The 20257-nt window shown below is 38.3% G+C and overlaps 2 protein-coding genes across 3 annotated transcripts in view; both read left to right on the top strand.

The window, feature by feature from the left end:
* The window catches only part of LOC148101278 (uncharacterized), a 204668-nt gene that overhangs the window by 120073 nt on the left and 64338 nt on the right, over nucleotides 1–20257 (top strand). The window lies entirely within an intron of this gene.
* Nucleotides 11686–14416, top strand: LOC148101280 (G2/M phase-specific E3 ubiquitin-protein ligase-like). 2 transcript variants are annotated; one of them, XM_087845596.1, is made up of 7 exons: nucleotides 11686–11804; nucleotides 12148–12230; nucleotides 12615–12827; nucleotides 13004–13185; nucleotides 13399–13571; nucleotides 13812–14026; nucleotides 14143–14416. In XM_087845596.1, the coding sequence occupies exons 1-7, from the start codon at nucleotides 11686–11688 to the stop codon at nucleotides 14376–14378; spliced, it is 1221 nt and encodes a 406-aa protein (XP_087701722.1). In that variant the 3' UTR covers nucleotides 14379–14416. The 2 variants fall into 2 exon arrangements, with proteins under 2 accessions (XP_087701722.1, XP_087701721.1); XM_087845595.1 differs by having other exon boundaries at nucleotides 12615–12932.

The following is a 20257-nucleotide window of genomic DNA, read 5'->3' as shown; positions in this document are numbered from 1 at the left end:
GTTTAGTAAATTAACCCAGACAGGACACCTTGGCCTGACAAGTAAGGAGATGTTTTCAAGGGAGTTGACAGAAAATGTGTACGCCCATGTCGAGTCAACATATCCAGCCCCCACGATGCAAATGGGTAAAAGTCTCTCAGAGTCTGACTTCTCTAAGACTTCACAGGGTGACTGTAATGTACCCTCTGCTCCTGAGGTGCCATATGTGCTCGTAGAAGATTCAGTGGAAAGGTTCTTACAAAACCTTCTTTTCTGGTTGGAGAATGAAACTTTAACCCAAACTATTATAAATGACAAAATTTCTGGTGCCGTGGAAGATATAGTAAGAGTGCTGACCCCATCAAAGGAAGAAGTTATGATTGGACCAGATGCTGGTGAAACAAGCGACAGACTGTTTACATCACGGTCAAGTCCAGTTACTGATCTCACCAAACAGCCAGTCTGTGTGAGTGCAGAAGACCCGGACCTGGTTTCAAATACAAGCAGTGATCAGGCATCAGTGTCTCATTCTGAACCCACAGAGGGTCAAAGTCAGCCAGCAACCTCTGAAAACCCAGAGGAAGAGCTGTCAGAAACATTAGTTACATCACAGTCAAGTCCAGTTACTGATCTCACCAATCAGCCAGTCTGTGTGAGTGCAGAAGACCCAGACCTGGTTTCAAATACAAGCAGTGATCAGGCATCAGTGTCTCACTCTGAACCCACAGAGGGTCAAAGTCAGCCAGCAACCTCTGAAAACCCAGAGGAAGAACTGTCAGAAACATTAGTGTCACCTGATGATAGGCTAATTGCCAAACAATTTAGCACTCTTGTAGCCACGAGAATCGCAAGAAATTTGCACAAAAATGCCAGAAAACTTCTGGATCTAGAAAAATTAGACTTAGTTATCAACCGTCTGACAGATTTGGTACTTTCTGAAGTGAGATACACCGAATGCCTGGAAATTCTTAAAAATAGCGGGGTTGAATTAGTCAAGGCCACAGCTGAAGGCCTTATCAAGGAGTTTGGATCTGCAGACAAGTTCTTCGATGTAATGATATCAGAAGATTCATCTTTTGACGACACTATTCTGAAGCACCTAGCAATGAATCTCGGTGATCAGGCATCAGTGTCTCACACTGAACCCACAGAGGGTCAAAGTCAGCCAGCAACCTCTGAAAACCCAGAGGAAGAACCGTCAGAAACATTAGTGTCACCTGATGATAGGCTAATTGCCAAACAATTTAGCACTCTTGTAGCCACGAGAATCGCAGAAAATTTGCACAGAAAGGCCAGAAATCTTCTGGATCCAGAAAAATTAGACTTAGTTATCAACCGTCTGACAGATTTGGTACTTTCTGAAGATAGATGCACCGAATACCTTAAAATTCTTAATAATAACATGAATAAGTTAGTCAAGGCCACAGCTAAAGGCCTTATCAAGGAGTTTGGATCTGCAGAGAAGTTCTTCGATGTAATGTTGTCAGAAGATTCATCTTTTGACGACACTATTCTGATGCACATAGCAATGAATCTCGGTGGCTTCATGAATCCTCCAAAGAAATCCAAACTTGCCAGGTTTTTTTCAGCAGTGTTAAAAGCTTTTAAGAAGCTGTTCAGCTGCTGCTTTAAAGGCAGTACTGATGACTAAATTGTCATCTTGATTTTTTTCAAATACCTCTTTTAAAATCTTAAAGAAGTCTGGCCTCAGAGTTAACATCTGAGGTATATTTTATTTTAAAACTATTTCATTTGACTTTAGTTAGACTGAGAAATATTCTTCATCGTGTCTCCTCGTATTATCGTTACCATCACCCCCCACCGGCCGAGGCAGATGGCCGTCCCTTCTGAGCCTGGTTCTGCCGGAGGTTTCTGCCTGTTACAGGTAGTTTTTCCTCCCCACTGTCGCCAAGTGCTTGCTCATAAGGGATTATTAATTAATTGGGGTTTTCTTGCTGCTACTGAAGGGTCTCTATCTTACAGTATAAAGCAACTTGAGGAGACGGTTGTGATTTGATGCTATATTACAAATCTTAAATTCAACTGAATCTTAAAAACATGTAATATAGCATCACATCACCATCAAATCAAGAACTGAAAAATAAAACAAAATAAAAACCCAAACCTACATTGAAAACTGTTTGTGATTTGTCTTGTGCTTTCAAAATATATTGTCAAATATGAAAAGCTGCATTTATATGCTCTGGTCATTAGTACTGGTATTTTAATGTAAGCAAACACAAGGAACATACACCGATGTGTAAGTACTACAGATGAAGAAGCAAGAGCGTTTGAACAGCCGGTTCCGCTCTCTCAATTCTCCGATAAGCCAGGGCCAAGCCAGCTCCGATCAGCAAGAACCCTGTTATCATGGTTCCGAATAGGTAGATATCTTCAGCGTCCTCAATCGACAGTCCCGCCAGGCACATGATCCTCCAGTTCTGCCACCCGTCCATCGTGTATCCGGCAGGAAAAGTCCCTCCAGGGCACTCGGGCTCTCCTGAACCCAGACTTCTCGTTGAGAAAAGGGTGTCAATAGCATTCAGAGACCAGTTGATCAAATCCATAATTCTCTTTAGGTTTTAGAGAACGACAGTGAGAGACTGTTCGAGGGAAAGTAATATACACGAGACAAGACAAGGACACAAGAGGCTATGCAGGGAAGATAAGGGGAAGAAGGAGAGGAGAAAAGTGCGACCGCCTTCGCCAAGAGCCAAACGAGAACCTCGTTACCTGATCGCAGCCTTTTCTGGCTGCCTGTACGCCGGCTGCCTGTACGCCGGCTGCCTGTACGCCAGCTGCCTGTACGCCGGCTGCCTGTACGCCAGCTGCCTGTACGCCGGCTGCCTGTACGCCGGCTGCCTGTACCCCGGCTGCCTGTACGCCGGCTGCCTGTACACCGGCTGCCTGTACGCCGGCTTCCTCTACGCCGGCTGCGTTCCCATCACAGTTCGACCGCCTCACCCTCAGAACATCTCCACCACCCTGCCCACTGTTAAGATTATTGTCGAGGTCAGACTCTTAATTTGTCTGTTAAACCGATGTGGTTTCTCTTTCAGTCAGAACTCCAGGGCTCAAGCTCTCGCTCCCAGCTAATTCCATACTCGTATGGCTCTGGCTGACTTCTGATCTCCTCTGGGGAAAAAAGGGAGCTTAATTTCTTCTTCTGTCTTTCTCTTTCTAATTGTGCAGGTGAGTCACTCATCTGTAAGCTGCTGCGCTCCAAAGAGGCCATGGCCACGATGGACATCAGGAACTGGCCCCCAGTGCTGGACACCACTACAGCGTTTCATTCATATCCGCACAGGGAAATCACGCTCACATTAAGTACTTTAATTTAACATAAATGCAGGTCGTGCACAGCCGCCTCACAATGCAGTCTGAGTAGTTCTGGTTGCAGATATAAACCTAAAGAATGCACATTAAATTAAATCCTCTGCTGTGATGAAACCTGCCTTTACAGCTCCATCACTCTGTGATTTATCGAAAAATAAAAACTTGCTGTAGCTGCAAGTCTGTGGAGTTCCCCACCACTGCTTTAGAGAATCAAAGCACCAGGAAGTGGGAATAATTTCTCCTATAATAAGGATTTTTAGGTCCCTGATAACAAAAATGAGCAGATTTTATCCAGTTTGGTAACGTTTACATCACTAGAGAAGAAAATATAGCCACATTATTATAATTACTATTGTTATTTTTGTATTTTTGGAAAAGAGGTTGCCCAGTTTTGATACACATGGAGGTTTGCAGCAGAGACAGAATCATGTTTTCTGCTTATTTTAATGATATTTTAATGACTTTAGAAACCAGACGCCTGATTGTTTGTTTTTTTTACATTGAGACAAAGTTTACACAGAAGGACTATATAGGGTCTTTTTTAAAGTGACTTTCAGGGATTTAGGATCTCTGAAGAAAAACTATCAATTTTTATTACTTAGAGATTTTTCAATATCTAACAAGGACACGAGGACAAAGTTAAATTGACCTGATTTTTGCATAACTTTAAGAATTTGAATGTGAAGAGAAGAAAAGATCCATGAACGTAATGATTCAAAGGGTTCAAATATCTTTGAATGTATGTGCTTCAATATATTTTTCGGAGTGAGGAAAACAGAAAAAAGGTTAAGTATTCTGAAGAGCGTAAGATTATGAAAAAACTAGAGATATGAAATATCCAGATTTTAGAGGCCCAGAGAGGTGAAGAGCAAAGCAGCAAACAGAGAAAGCTTTGTAAAGTAGCTTTATTTTTTATTTTTTTGTCAGCTGGCAGAAAGGCAGACAGATGTTTTTCTTGCCGTTTCTTCTCAGCAACGTTGCTGCAGGTCCTTCCCCAGGTGGAAGAGATGGACATCTCCTGGAACGACTTGATTGGTGGATTGGTTCATCCACTGTGCATAAGCCCTCGGTTTTACAGCTTTGATCATTCATTTTGATTTACTGGCTCACAGAGAAATTTCAAACTAACTCACAGAAAAAAAATCTGTCTTGAGAGGATAGCTTTAGCTAATTTATCTGAACTCTGTTTACTTTATGAGGTAAAGATGACCATATAAGGAATATCCTCTCTCTGTGAGATGATAAAGACTCAAGGGTAAAAAGACTGAATCTGTGTGTCTAAAGCGGGCTGAAGATTAGTTTACCTACACCGACCTCATTATTAGTTAGATGTATAGTATAGTTATATTATAGAAGAGAACATAAGGAGCAGCAGTTTGGATCCATTTTAACAGTGCTGTCAGTTGGTGTTTTATTATTTTCTTGTCTGTTTTTTTTGCTGTCTCTTCGTTGATACATTTGTATGGATGAGGTTTTCCTGTTCATAAATATGGAACTCCAAAGTGTTCAAAATTAAATAAATAAATAAGTCATGATGAAATAAATAACTATGTGAATAAATAAGACACAGATATGTAATGTGAGAATGATATTGTGAAATAATGGAACACATTTTGAAAAAAAAGCTCATTATTGTGAAATATATTACATTCTGCTATATAAATGTACTTATTATTGTGAAATATTATTTCATGGTCATTATTTTTCACAATAACAGAGATTATTCCTGAGGCATTTTATTTATTTCCAGCCGTTTATATTCCAAAATGTTGTTTTTTTTTCAAAGTCAGTCTTTATTTCAAAATCCCGTTTTTCCCGATGGTCTATTTATTTCATAATGCGACTTTTCAGCAGAATGACTTTGTCTGTCAATCAAGAAAGACAGGGCGGAGCCAGTTGTGTGATTGGTTGCTCCTTTACTCAGACATAAGTAATAGCACATGAATCGTCGATTTAGGTTTAATGGTGCAATGCGTCTCCTATGCAGCTGGCGGCAGTATGTAGCTCAAAATAAACTTAAGGCACCGATAAATGCAAAACACTGGGTGCGAATAACATTACAGGTGTATCAATTCTTGTGAAGGGCATGGCTGCAGGAAACAAGTCCCTTTCTGAGTTACTCAGAGAACTTGCTAACCGCTTAGATTGTACGTCTTCACCTCAGTTATTGCAGCAGTGTACTGGAGATGAAGTGGTCCCTGGTCCAAATTCTCATCACAACCGCACAGTGTTAACGTTAGCAAATGCTAACGCTATCACAGCTAGTTCCACTCCACGAAATGCTGTTCAGGGTAAGTAACTATATGTTATTACGGCTCAGTTAGTCTGTCTGTCTGCCAAAATTAGCTTTTTAATCAGTTCAGTCACAGATTTTTTTAATACTGTTTTTTACGGTGGCCCTGAGAGGCCAAACGGACTGCAACTTCAGAAAACACTTGCAAAAAGAAAAATGCTGCAAAAAGAAAATGCTGCAAAAAGAAAAATGCTGCAAAAGCACACAAAGCACAACGGAAATAGGAAAAAAGACAACGGAAATGTTTCTGGGGAGACAATAACCGGACGGACCAGTTGCAAGAACCAAAACATGTATGTATGGCTGTATCCCAATTCAAGGACTGTTTCCCATTTCAGGGTCTGCAGCCTTAAAGTACGCAGCCTTAACGGTCCTCAAGGGCCTCGTACTCAAAGACCGCTGAGGCCGGAAGTGCGAGGCTTGTAGGCTTGTGAAATGGGACGGTCTAGCCTCAGTCGCGCTGCCCAGGTTTCCTAGCAACCATGATACTAACAGCTGGAAACGTTTCATACAGCTTTGTTTGACAGAAATGAAGGAGAACATATTTTGTACATTTGTTTCTACATGTCTTTTTTCCTATTTCCGTTGTGCTTTGTGTGCTTTTGCAGCGCTTTTCTTTTTGCAGCGTTTTTCTTTTTGCAGCGTTTTTCTTTTTGCAGCATTTTTCTTTTTCCAAGTGTTTTCTGAAGTTGCAGTCCGTTTCGCCTCTCAGGGCCACCGTAGTTTTTATCATAGCAAAGAATTCTATAAATTAGGTAAGGGAAAATAATTGTCTTCTGGGTTAATGTCTGTATTACTATTTGCATTGTTGTAGGTCAGGGGTCTGCAACCTTTAACACCCAAAGAGCCACTTGGACCCGGTTTCCACGCAAAAGAAAACACTGGGAGCCGCAAATACTTTTTGAAATCTAAAATGAAGATAACACTGCATATATTGTTTTTTTACCTTTATGCTTTGTGTGAACAACTAAAGTAAGTAAGTAAAGTTTATTTATTAAGCGCTTTTCACAGAGAGGCAGTCACAAAGCGCTGTACACAAAGATTAAAATAAACAATACAATCAATAGACATTATACACAATGTAAAAGATCAAATGTAAATAATGTAAAGAATATAAAATAAGTAGATTAACAAAAGGCTTGTTTGAACAGAAAAGTTTTTAACTGCTTTTTAAAAGAATCCACAGAGCAAATAAGGTGTTGCTTATAAAATCCATGAAGTGCTACAGAGAAAATTACATTTCATTTATGTAATTAACTCATTTTGAACTCTTAAAGAAATATAACAAAAGGAAAGACACCAACCTGAACTAAAATGATCCAGCAAACAAAAACTGTTGTGAGCCCCCACCCTTATATCGCCTTTGGGCTTTTGGAGCCTTGACCTCACTTTTAAAAAGTAATTGGAAAAAAGCACTATGCTGCTAAAAAAGGAAAAATAGATATTTGCAAAATTCCGCCTAAATATGTATTTTACCTGGTTAATGTGTGTGGCGGGGCGTGGTCTGCAGCACCGCTGGGAGGCGGACGCACCTGAGCTGCACCCGCAATCACGCCTTGCCACCTTAAAGTCTGTGCTCTCTGTGCTGTTGTGTTGTCGGGCTGTGAGCTGAAAAGCTACAGCCGGCTGTATGCGTACAGCAACCGTGTGTGAAAAGTGGTCAATAAAGAGATGCTGAAAAGCATCTTCATGGAAACATCGTCGGGTCTGCCGTGATATGTTTACAATAAGACTTATGGTCCCGACCGCTGCGCACAGCATCTGCAAATCGGGGCTTTCATCTTTACGCAGGACTTTAAGCTATCATCTGTGAGGCGTGAGCGGTGTTTGTTTTAACATAGTTCATGATGGAGCTGCTGACATAATGTGGATCCGAAGATCCATAACTGGCCTACCTGGGGTCAAAAGTCTCGATAAATGCACGGCGTTTCGGCGGGTATACCGGCTTCCGCGAGTGTGACGCTTATTTTGAGCGGTGAAAAAATAATATAATATAATTTTATTTTTATATTTCAAAATCACAATAATCTTCCAATTTAGAACTACAAGTTAAAAAAAGAACTAAACACAAAAATAAAATACACTTCAGCTAAATACTTCTAATTTATTTTCCCAAACCACCCGGAGCCGCAGTATAAGGACAAAAGAGCCGCATGCGGCTCCAGAGCCGCAGGTTGCCGACCCCTGTTGTAGGTAATAGGTATTCATGACTGTTTTAAAGTGGCTTATCTTCTCTGCTAATATGGAAGACAAGTAATCTATGTTACAGAAAAGAAAGCAATTTTAGTTCAACGTAGTGATTTTGTAAGTGGGTATAATTTGAAAATGGTTTTTAAACTAGTATAGTGGATGTTCTTTAAGTATTTAACATTTAAAGTGTGTGTCACTTTACGGAAGCCAACTTCAGTTTTGGTTTGGTCTCACCGTTGTAGGTCATAACACGAACAAGTCGTCAAGTCAAGCAGCTGAGGAAAGGGCTTAAGGAGACCATGGTATGGCCGCTTCTGACAGAGAGATCAGACATTCCTCTTTTCTTACCAAGGGAATCAGAGACTGCTCCCTGTTGTGAGGTAAGGTCAGGCCACATCTTTTAACATCTGAATAGTAAAGGTATTTGGTTAATTTATGAAGGATGAACATTAATTGTTGACACAAAACACTAATATACTATTTTGTATGCTTGGGTTAGTTGAACAGCTGGGTTACATTTAATAAAAATACACCTAATGTTGCTGATGCTCTTAAGACTACAAGATAAGTAAAGCTATAAAAGGACTGTGGCCTGCCACAGAAGATGAAGATGAGGAAGAAGAGGAATGCTCTCGAGGATAAATGCAGAGTGGCAGGCTACCTTCGGTCCTTCATTGAAAATGGTAAGTCTGCTGCGATAGGTATTTTGCCATTGGTTTTCTCTGATTGTACTTTGGTAAATTACATCCAGTCCAGTGATCTTGGGTCATTAACAAAGTACACTATAGTGTAATTTTGTTTTGTTATTTGCTCCATACTGCCTCCATGCAATACATAAAAAAACAGAGTGGTGGCATTATCAGTTGCACTAGAATTGTATGTAGACTACTTTTAGCTTTGTTAACATAAAAATATCTATAACAGCTACAACAGCAATTTGAGTGGGGCAAAAATGTCTGGTGCCCTGTATGTAAGTGGTCATCTTTTATGGTATTTCTCCATAAACGATTCAAAATAATGAATATAGGATGTCATTGTCATGTCAATCTTCTGTTGCAGCATCTTGTGCACAACGAAAAGCCCTCATCAAGTTTTGGACAGGATGGCAAGTCTTGCCGAGAGAAATGACTGTGGAAGTGGTCAACAGCAGTCTTCCAAAGTCTTCCACCTGTTTTGAAGTACTACGTCTTCCTGCACACTACTGTACCTATGAGTCATCTCTAATGGACATTCAGGTGTGTCTCAACTCTACTGACTCAGGTTTTGGTCTGGTTTAGGATTGATTCCATAACCACATGGTAAGATTAGACCATTTCTTCTTTCTTGCATCATTACTGTATTCAGTGTTCAAAGAAACGGACAATCTAGTGAGTTCTAGTTCCTTTTAATACACTTGACAGTGAAAAATGCACAGTACATGTGAGCATTTGTGGCTTTTTTATATAAACTGATAAACAGTTCAGATATCAAAATCAGTTGTTCACTGTACATTATAAATTACACAGTATGTTTTGTTTATACTCGCTACTGGTAAAAAAAAATCTTGTAGAAAAAATTATTTGAATTAAGATGTTACACTACTGTACTGTGTTCATTGTATTAAATCTGCTCAGAGTTGACATGTACTGTATATCCAACCAAGAAATGAATATCATTAAAGTGACAGCTGTATAAAACAAATCCTGTTTTATAGCCACTCACTGTTTTGTTGAAAATGAAATTGGTTATGCTGTTTTGAGTCAGTATTAGCTACAAAGCCATAGATGTAGAAATTAAAAAAAAAAAAAAATCCTCCTGACATAGAAACTGATTAAATGTGATAGTGTCTTTCTACAAGTGATTTTGAAGTATGGTTATGCAAGAAATAGGGTGTGAACATATTGCACCTGCTTACTTTGAAGAGTTAAGGTGTGGTATCAAACATAAGTTTGAGTGACTGAACAGTTTCACAGTAGGCATCCAAAGCTTGACTGAGTGAAACGTTGTTGTTTGGTAGCACAGCAGGGTCTCATTCATTCAGTGCACGTGGGAGCTGAATCTCAGGAATGGTGATCTCATTTGATGGGCGGTGATTATGTGGTCCTGTCCAGTCCACACCATAATCCTCATCAACCTGAAAGAGCATGCACATGTTTTAAATCTAAACTGAAGAGGTGTTTCCTGCAGCTGTTCCTAGATGGACTTATTGAGTCTGTCAGGGCCTATGTGAGTTTCTTAGGCATTGGCTACCAACTAATTATTCATTCACCCATTCTAGGTCAGGATTGGTTCTCTTCAGGTATAACAAATTTAACTTTGTTTAAAGTATTGCCATCTATACCTGACAGATGGGATAAAAGGAGAGAATGACATTTCCACTTACAGGAGAAATATTTGGTACACCAACTTGCACAGTAGAAATAAACTCATCTCAACTACAGATAGCAGAGTTTTACATACAAGAACAAATATGGATCAAATAGTCATGTACCTGTGACAAATCTTGTCCCTCCTTTCTGTGCAGCAACCAGAGGTGCAGGGGTGAATGGTTGTTTGCTTTTCTGAGTCCGTGCTGACTCCATGCTTCCTGGAATGACTGAAGATGATGTTGAATGTGATGCAAAAAGCATCTGTGCAGAGCAAACAAGTGAATTTTTTCACCAGGGTTGAGCAGTCCTTGAATCTCCAGCTGGGTGAAGATGTTTTCATATACATCCCTCCACAGGCGCTCAATGCTGATTTCCATCTATATGCCAAAGGTGATTTGCTGCTGATACACTGTACTGAAAACGCCTTGTAGTCTTAATAGATAACCGTCGCATCTTGACCCCTTCTGGATTGACTCGTCTCATTGAATCCATCAGTCGAAATCCTGATTAACAAACAGATCATGTCTTAGTACTAACAACTACAAAAAGACTGTATTGTAAACACTGTAATGCTTATGGGACAGATCTTCATTGTGTCAGGTAAGTATCCAGGTGCTGTACAGATTTAGTGAGGAGAGAGAATCGTGTACAGACTGGTTCAAACAGGAACATAACTGCATAACAATGATAAGAACATGCTAGTCATTTTTGATGCCTACATTAAAATATCACATCAAGGCCACACTGACACGTGCTTTCCAGGCCGGAAACTGGTGTTTGGATATTTTAACAATATCAGCTTACTTTGAATGTATATGGCTCTGGATCATAGATGTCCCATCATCCTTCTGCAGTCGGCATTTGGGTGATGACGCTGAATGTCCAGCACTTTTGAATCCAAATCCACATCTCCAATAGAGGAATACCTATCAGATTTTCTGCACATAAAACATTTTTTCATATTTTCATATAACAGCAAATCTCAAAGTTTTCCAATTAATACTGAAAGAACCAAGGATGTAAATGTATTCTTGTTTTAGCTTTACTGAAGAAACCAGAGAAAGTATGATATTTAAAACGCTGCTGTAATAGACAAAACCATTTCAATAAACTCGCTATTTATGCATTTATGCAATGCATTCAATGTCTGGATATAAGACTAATATCATTCTATCGTTGTATATATAGTGGTAAGAATCTGAGCAGCCATAATCAACGAGTTTGGTGTTTGATGATTTTATCTGACAGCTTTGGTCAAGTCCAGAAAACAGTACACCAGAGCCTATACGTCGGTAAGTTGGCTACCTTCTAGCACATTGATCTGGCCTCTGTGGCAGGTATTTAAACATCTAATGTTTTTAACACTTTAATGTTAGCATGTGATGGCCACAAAAGCATGTTATGTTTTATAACATTTTCTTTTTATCATTGGATCTATATTTTATAGGTTACCTTCAATATCCCAAACATCTGATGTGCAAGTATATAATACTCTTTTGTATAACAATGTTGCATATTTAATTGTTAAGTTTCATTTACATGCCATTACATCTGCAGTTGTTATGGTATTGTGTTGTGTTTGTGTTTATGCTGAAGGTTCAGTGTGGTACAGAATCTCAAATGGCATCCACATCAGGAGAACATACTACAAGTTACAAGTTAGTCTTAAGTTATAAAATTACATGATTTCCCCTAGGGATCAATAAAGTATTTTGATTCTGATTGTGATTCTAAAATTTAAAAAATATAAAATGATATATCTTGTAAATAATTATAAAGTAATAAGCTCAGTGAAACTGTTTTGGTTTTGTTGTTGTTGTTTTTTTTTTAATTATAGAGGTTCTCTATCTAATCCATAACTTGAGCAAATTCAGTCATGGTGAAGTACTTCTGACCCAACCCAGCCAAATGTAGAGCCAGAATTACTATTACAGACTGAGAACCTTCACAGACATTACATAAAATGTATTTTAATCTTCTGTTTTTACTCTTCTTTCACAGTATGTATACCAATATCTATGCACCTGTCGTTATTGACAGCAGTTCTTCAGATGCTGAGGGAGAGGAGTTGCAAAAGGAAAACTGATAACTTTCATATCTTGAATAAGTACAATAAACCCATAATGTTTGACTTGCAGTTAACCTATTTATCAAATATTTCTTTACTAAAAATAGTGCTGGGTACTGCTGCTATTTTTGATCCTAACCTTTTACAGGAGCAAACATAGCTTAACTGTTCCTGAGAAGTTATTCTGCTGATGATTGTATTCAGAAAGAAAAGATTCTTAAAATTATTTGGTTGCTGATGATTGTTCTTCAGATCACTATTTTGCTTTTTAAAATGAATTAACAGAAAAAGGCCAATTGATAAAGCAAGAAAAATTACTTAAAAGATATTAAACCAAAAAAAAACCCATAAAGTGTAAATAGTGTAAATATTTTGTTGCTTTTCACTGACTGATTCTACAGTGATGAACCTGATGGATTGACGGCTGCAAATGTCATCTCAAATCTGGCTCTGAAGATCAACAAAACCTCCTGTAGCAGATTCAACATTAACCGAGCCAATGTCTGGGATGGTGCCTACCGAGGCTTCAGAAGGTCTTCATATAGTCCCAACTCTGGCATGATGGTGAAATTCTCTGATGACGTGGGACTGGCTGAAGAGGCAATAGACACAGGTGGGCCTACTCGAGAATTTCTCACCCTTTTGATGGAAGCCATAAGGACGAGAAGAATATTCGAAGGAAAAGGCTATGCCAAATATCTCACATTTCATATTAAAGGTATTTATTTTTTTCACTTTTTTTTCCATGGTCAAAATTGCTTTATTATAATGTAATGTCTTTATCTTTAGCTGCAGATGAAAATGAATATTTCTACGTTGGAAGAATGATTGCAGTTTCCATTGTCCATGGTGGTCCAGGGCCATGTTGTTTATCTCCAAACTTCTTTATGTACCTTGTTGGAAAAGACAAGACATTCGAGGCACCAATTGATGATATACCAGATGAAGAAATCAAGAAGGCTCTACTAGAGGTAAATTTATGATGTTATGATTATGACAAACGCCAATAAATGCAAATTTTTAGTCTTAGTTATCCACTTAACATAATATTAGTAACTAACTGATGCCTGAAAAGATTACTGATTGTGTAATCCAAGACTGTGTTAAATTGCACATTAATAGACAGCATGCGAAGGATGTCACTTGTGCGTGTGTGTGTGTGTAATATATATTTTTCTCTTTAGATAAAGAATGCAACATCTGTAAGTGAGCTCCGAGTAATCTCAGAAAAACACTCAAGCATGCTCCAGACAGCAGGATGCTATCGATTCATGAGGACACTGGAGGATAAGAAGAAGGTAGTAGCGGATTACATTCAGTGGTACTTCATCTACCGAAACCATCTTTCCATCCAAAGGTATAGAATTCAGACTATTATGTGCCCATTTAACATAATCTTTTCAGAAGAATAAATAATAAAAAATATATTCTAAATGCAAGACCTTTTTCAGGAGGACTTCTTTCTTGTAGCAGGATGAGTGTCTTAGCTAGATAAGAATGTTGGTTACTTTCTTAACACAGTAGTTTCCCATGTGAAGTTTTGCTTGCTTGCACAAATAACATTAAACATTTTATTAAAAATTAGACTGTTTTCTAGTTTCAGAGAGGGTCTAGCAACACTGGATTTTCTAAACGCCCTGGAACAGCATCCTTCACTCTTCTTCTCATTCATGTGCTACACTGAGACCAGGCTGACAGCTGATCTTCTTGAGAACATCTTCCATGTGCAATTTGGTCCACCTGGCAGCTCTAGGCGTCAAGAGGAGACAAGAGTACTAAGCTACTGGCAAGACTATCTGCTTTCTGTAGAAGGTATTAAATTTGTTTGAAAATGTTGAAATGAGTACATTTATGTCAGCAAAGTGTAATGGCCCCTTTTTTCTGTTTATTATCATTAGAAATAACTTTTTGTCTCTTTACATTCACAGAGAAAAATGGAAGTCTGTCTCCTGAAGACATCCTTATGTTTGCAACTGGACTGAGAGAAATTCCTCCTGCAGCAATTCAGCCAAAGCCACAATTTCTTTTCCAGACCACTTCACGCTTCCCTGTAGCAGATGTCTGTGCAAATACTATCAAAATCCCAGTGTTACACAATTATGAGGACTTCCAAGAAGCCATGGATTATGGCATCCAGAACTCTCCTGGGTTTGGGCTTCCCTAAGGTCCAAGTCCTTTTGCTTTTAAGCCACATTTATGGTTTTAGCAAACATTTGAAGTTTGTGATTTTAAAATCTGAAAATTTTGTTTCTAATAATTTATAATAATTTTGGTAACATAAAGTTTAATGCATCGCAGAAAGTTCAATCAGGTTTTGGAATTTCAAAAGCATAATATCATAGTTGGACAATTGAACAAGTTAGACATATTTCACTGTGTTAAGAAATTGCCAAAGTAACAAAATAAAACATTTCTGAAGTACTGAGACACGCTAGTATAATAACACAGGGAAAAAAATCTGATAAATTCAGTTAAAAGGCTTTATTTAATCAACCACTTCTGTGTTTGATTACATTTTTTGTAAGATATGCAAGTTGTTCTTGGAGTTAAAAAAAAAAGAAAAACCCACATAAATACAGGTCTTGCAGAATGCTTTTGTAAACCTTTGTTTGTAAAACAGATCTCCAAATTAATCAATGTGTTTGTTACAGTACCTAATTAAAAGGAACAAGTTATTTTGTACAGTATGGTCTTTTGATTTCTTCAGGTAGAAAGCGTACACGCTGAAAAGTTGACGGTAGTGAAACTATTTATATAAAAACTATGGTACTATTTTTTTCAATACTCATTAAAGTTGGTTTGTGACAATTAGTGTCAGTGGTAATTGTACCCACATCTAGCAGATGATTTTACTTCTAAAGTCCAGTCATATTTTTGAGTGTTATATAATTTTCAACTGCAGTAGTCCAGTTGACTGGTCGAGGGAGCTCACTCTGTCTTTCCAAGTTTGTGAAATGAACCTGGAGATTGTCGTCCCCACATAGACTGTACTGAGCAGGTAGAATGTCATCAAACTGGTGCAGGATTTCTTGAGGCACTTGGAATCCACACTCTCTTCCACCATATCTTAGGTCAGTCAGAAAAATGAACAAATTCAGTCACTTCTCCAGGTACTATCCTTCAAGGTTACAGCAAAAGCGCAAAGTCAATCTTATAATTAAAAGTCAGTTCTGGAAATTGTGATTTTAAAGAATCTTAATTATGCATATATCTACATTTGTCGTTTTTAGCCAAGATGTGATCCAAAGTTAAAATATGATTGTCTAACTTTTTTTTTTGTTGTTTTGGAAAAAAATATAAAAATAAAACGTATGTGCATGAAGTCAGAGAACAGAACTAATGGCAAAACACAAGTGGCAGCTTTAATTTCTATTCAGCAAAAAAGTGAAAACAACAAAACACACTATTCAATTGCTAAAGTGTGTGTAATACCTGCTGTGAGTAACAGTTAGGGCAAATTGTTAAACCTAAATGACATACTGCTTACTTAACTCAAGTGGTTAGGTCAAGAAAGAAAAGAGTGCACATAAGGCATGGACTGTTCCTGAAACATTTTATAAATGAACAAAAGGTGGAATAACAGCAAGCTGGACAGGTATCCTGCACATAGAATACACTATACTGAGGAAGAAAAAATTTAGTAAAACTATGAAATAAAATACATGGACTAAATACATACCTATGAGGCAGGTGATACATGGCTTCTGGTTTACCAGATGGACAACAAGATTGGCGCACAGGTCGGATGGTGTGAGTGTTCCAGAGATCTGTGTACTCGTCAAGCTCTTTTTGCAAGACATTGAGGAAGACATATCGTAGAAGGCATTTATGTTCATGACTGCCGTTGAAAAGATGCCTCTCCCTCAGGTCACTGAAGAGTTCAATCCAGAACTGAGTTCTAATGGTGGAATGACAAGGCATATAAAATTTAATAACACAAGTAATTCAATGTAATTGTCCTCTTTAAAAAAAAGTCGTAATCTTAAGAATATTGAACTGTGCGCAATTTCGTCCAAACAAAAGCTTATTCACATGTTCTGAAGTGTTTCATCAATGCACTGCAGGAAAAAAAAGCAACTTCACACAAATAACAAAATTTAACAATATGATTAATCTTTCTGTTCTTCCTGCATTTGGCGGTTGAACTTAAGAAAAGTTGTAATATACAGGTCTGTCCATATAAATGTACTATTTTGTTTCTACATGAACACTGAAGCTGTTATCACTTGTTAGATACCACACAGAAATCCAAAAGCGAGTGAAAACATCAGTATTTTTTTTTTGGCACACAAAGTCGAAGAAATGTCTGAAACAAACGACCTCCTCTAACAAATTTCTGTCATGTTGGATCAATGTTCTTATATTACTCATATTACAGTTCTCAAATTTGAAGAATCCCTTGTTCTTTTATTTATATGACTCCCTACAGGTAAACTATTTGATCTAGATGTTAGTTTGGTACTACGTAGGTACACAAATTTGAATAAATTTTACTCAATTTTAAATAGATAAAATTAGAAAAAAAAAAGTTTAACACGCACTATTGAAGCTACTGTGGTGTATATAAGTCATTATGAAGCAATTAAAAGGTGAGCAATAAATACTAGAACATAGGAAAGTGAAGTGCTTACCATTCTCTATAAAAGGTGCTAAAACTTGAATGTTAGTTCCACAGGACCCACAAAAAACTCCAATTTGCCCCACTAGCTGGATTCCACAATATGGACAATACATTGCCTGATGAAGACACAATGCCAAATTAAAACCTGAACACATTAACTGCAACACTCCTTAATGACTTTGACTTATTAGTATTTGTTCTCGAGTTTAAAAAAGCTTCATTTCTAAGGCTACATTAAACATTATCTTTGTTAGACTTATCTTTGAATGTATATTCCAGATATCTGTAGTATTATTAGAATCATGAGATTACAACACATTTACCTCTCCTCCACTTCTTTGAAGTGTCTCCCAGTCCCGCTGGTTAGCATGTTTTGATTCGTGCAACTGGTCCGTCGGGTTATTGTCTCCCCAGGAACATTTCCGTTGTGTTTGTTCCCATTTCCGTTGTGTTGTGTGTGCTTTTGCAGCGCTTTTCTTTTTGCAGTGTTTTTCTTTTTGCAGCATTTTTCTTTTTGCAAGTGTTTTCTGAAGTTGCAGTCCGTTTGGCCTCTCAGGGCCACCGTAAAATTTATATAGCAGAATGCAATATATTTCACAATAATGAGCATTTTTTTTCAAAATGTGTTCCATTATTTCACAATATCACTCTCACATTACATATCTGTGTCTTATTTATTCACATAGTTATTTATTTCATCATGACCTATTTATTTATTTCATTTTGAACACTTTGGAGTTCCATACAAAACACATACAAACTCCAAAACACATTTCTAGCATGAACTGAACTTCCAAAGCAGAGCTACTAGATCACTTAAATTACACAATTGAAAGCATGAAAGCATGTGTGTATTGTTTGTGTATTTATACACAGGCACTCATATATATTCAAATAATTAAAAGAAATGTTCATTTACCTGTTACTACCACACATCAAATCCGGTCATTGGTACTTGCTGGCTTGTGTAGCCACTAGGTAACAAAAGCTCAACACTGCCCCTAGCATCCTGGAGCACTTCTGTTGTCTTTTGTAGTGTTTTGAGTTTTTATTTCTTTCTCTCTCTCTCCCTCTGGCTCTGTTACTGTGCTACTGAGTGTAACTACCGCCCCTCCCCCCTCTGCCCAGCGTAAAGCACAAGGCTCAGTGCTGAGTGAAGCAGAAAAAAAGTGCCAGAGAGAGAGAGAGGCTGAGAGAAAGAAAAAAGCGCCTTGTATGGAACGCCAGGACTGCCATAGTGAATTAATTAAATACACCATTAAATAATTAATTAAATGTGGCAATAATTCATTAAAATCAGAAATAATTAAATACATAAATATTTACAACACATGTAATTAATTAATTAATGACACATTTAATTAATTTAGAATGAAGAGTAGACTGATATATTAAATATTCCTTTATTGGGTGTGAAAATCAGACCATGTCATAACTGCTTTAAGTCATACAGAATAGATATCAGAGCCTTAAACAGGCTGACTCCTGCTAAATGGGTCAAACTGGGCAGAAAGTATCCAAACACATAACATCCTTATAGAATATGATGTAACACTATAGATCAACTTACCTCAGAATACATAAAGCATATAAACAATTACAGCAATATGATGCAACAAACACAGCAGTAATACTAATCCAAAATACTCAAAGCTTCATAGAACTGAAACAAACATTTATTTTTAGCTCCATTCTGCTGCTGATACATACTTTAGGTTTCTGAACATTAAACTTGTTGCTGCCTTTCATAGTGTGTAACTTGAAGGCCCTGAGTACTTTCTCCCACACTGAAAACACTGGAATGATCAAATTATTTGATCATTACCTAATAAGACTGATTCAGGACAGACAGTTAGTTATTCTAAACTTTCCTAGCAGTCCTTCACAAACAGGGAACAGTCTGTCTATTCTCTCCATCTGTCAGCTGCTGCTGGCTCTTCCTCCTCCTCTTCCTCACACACTGCTGAGTTTGTCCTGGTGGATCATCAGGGGTGCAAAGCCTCACAGGTGATGTGCAGCAGTGGGTGACAGGTGAGGGTCTCAGGTGTATACACTGCTACAAACAGGAGGATTTAGTGTTTGTGTTATTACGAGTGCTAAACAAGAAGAGTTCCCAGATGATACAGTGGACACATGTGTGACTCCTGTGATTAAAGCATCTTTCTTTCAGCTTAACGAGTGAACCGTCAGCTCGTTCAAACACACGTTAAAGTCCGTTTGGCTCGACACCACTGAACAGAGGCAGCAATGTAACATAGCTAACATTAACAGTGCAGTGAATCCTGCTTGTGCCGTGATATTCAGGACTGCAAACCGAGCAGCATCACTGACTTTCAGCTTGTTGTGTTTGTGGATATATGACTGACTTTAATTATCCATAAAATTACGACTATTGTATTATTATATTTTAAAGGCTTTAAAACCAAGTAAAAGCTGAACGTACAAACATCACTAATGTCACATAACTTTGCCGACATGTGGCCAACAGTAATATTTTAATGTTCCTCATTATTAAACATTTGCACATAAATAAGTGACATAATATTCAGTACTTACTTTTCACAGTTACTCTTCGGCCGCTCCACTTCTGCCGTCTGCGGCAAAATTATCCACACCGACTGCCGCGCTATGAATTGTGGGATATGTTGGGCCACGAAGTCTACACTGCCACATCCTTAAAATTCAGGGAAATGAAGGATGCATGTGAGGGCCGCATTTCAAGCAGCCTTTGAATTGGGACAGCCTTCGGCGCGCCGCTGTGACGTAATCGGCCTTAAAATGCACCCTTTAAGGATACAGACTTGGGGCAGCCATGTATCCCAGAATGCATTTCAAATCACAGGCAGCAATGGTGGTGGTGTAGTTTTAATTCCCCGTTTTTCTGTCACCAACAACTTTAATAGTGTTTTAGCCGCGAATATCGCGGTGTAATCTTCACATGTATGGTCAGGTTGTCAACATAGAACATGTTTGCAAAAGTGCTCAGATGTTTTCAGAGATGTCACTCGCTCTGCTAACAGTCAGCTGACAGAGTGCACCGAGCTCACAGCCCCGGTGTTACAGCTTAACTGTTTATTTTGTGTGTATTCGTTTGTTTTGGAGGGGGGGGGGTTACGTTAACCGGTTTGTTTACATATTCCACTCTCCGTGTTCCACATGTTGCATTTGCAGATTCATTTTCACCGAACGATCGTCTCTTTCTGCCTGGTCTTGTGTCTCTGTGCTTCTGTAACATGAAGAACGAGCTGACGTGTTTCTCACGACACCAGCGATCAGCTCAACAGGCCCTCAGTTTACCTGCATGCATCCAATGTCCAATCACCAGCACACAGCTTTGAAACCTCACCTTAGTTTTAGCTCTCAGTGGTTAAACGCTGGACTTAATTCACTCGGGTTTTGTCCGTCGGGTCACGTTTACTTCG

Source organism: Neolamprologus brichardi, chromosome 9, assembly GCF_056152115.1.
Source record: "Neolamprologus brichardi isolate AB-2024 chromosome 9, ASM5615211v1, whole genome shotgun sequence".
In the NCBI taxonomy this organism is placed as follows: Eukaryota; Metazoa; Chordata; class Actinopteri; order Cichliformes; family Cichlidae; genus Neolamprologus; species Neolamprologus brichardi.
This window is presented reverse-complemented; position numbering and strand designations above follow the sequence as displayed.

What these genes read in the sequence shown, in the direction of transcription:
- LOC148101280 (XM_087845595.1), top strand. Translation starts at nt 11,686, where the DNA reads ATGCCATTACATCTGCAGTTGTTATGGTATTGTGTTGTGTTTGTGTTT. An exon ending in GAACATACTACAAGTTACAA is followed by an intron (nt 11,805 to 12,147) that starts GTTAGTCTTAAG and finishes CTTCTTTCACAG; the next exon opens with TATGTATACCAATATCTATG. An exon ending in GGAGTTGCAAAAGGAAAACT is followed by an intron (nt 12,231 to 12,614) that starts GATAACTTTCAT and finishes ACTGATTCTACA; the next exon opens with GTGATGAACCTGATGGATTG.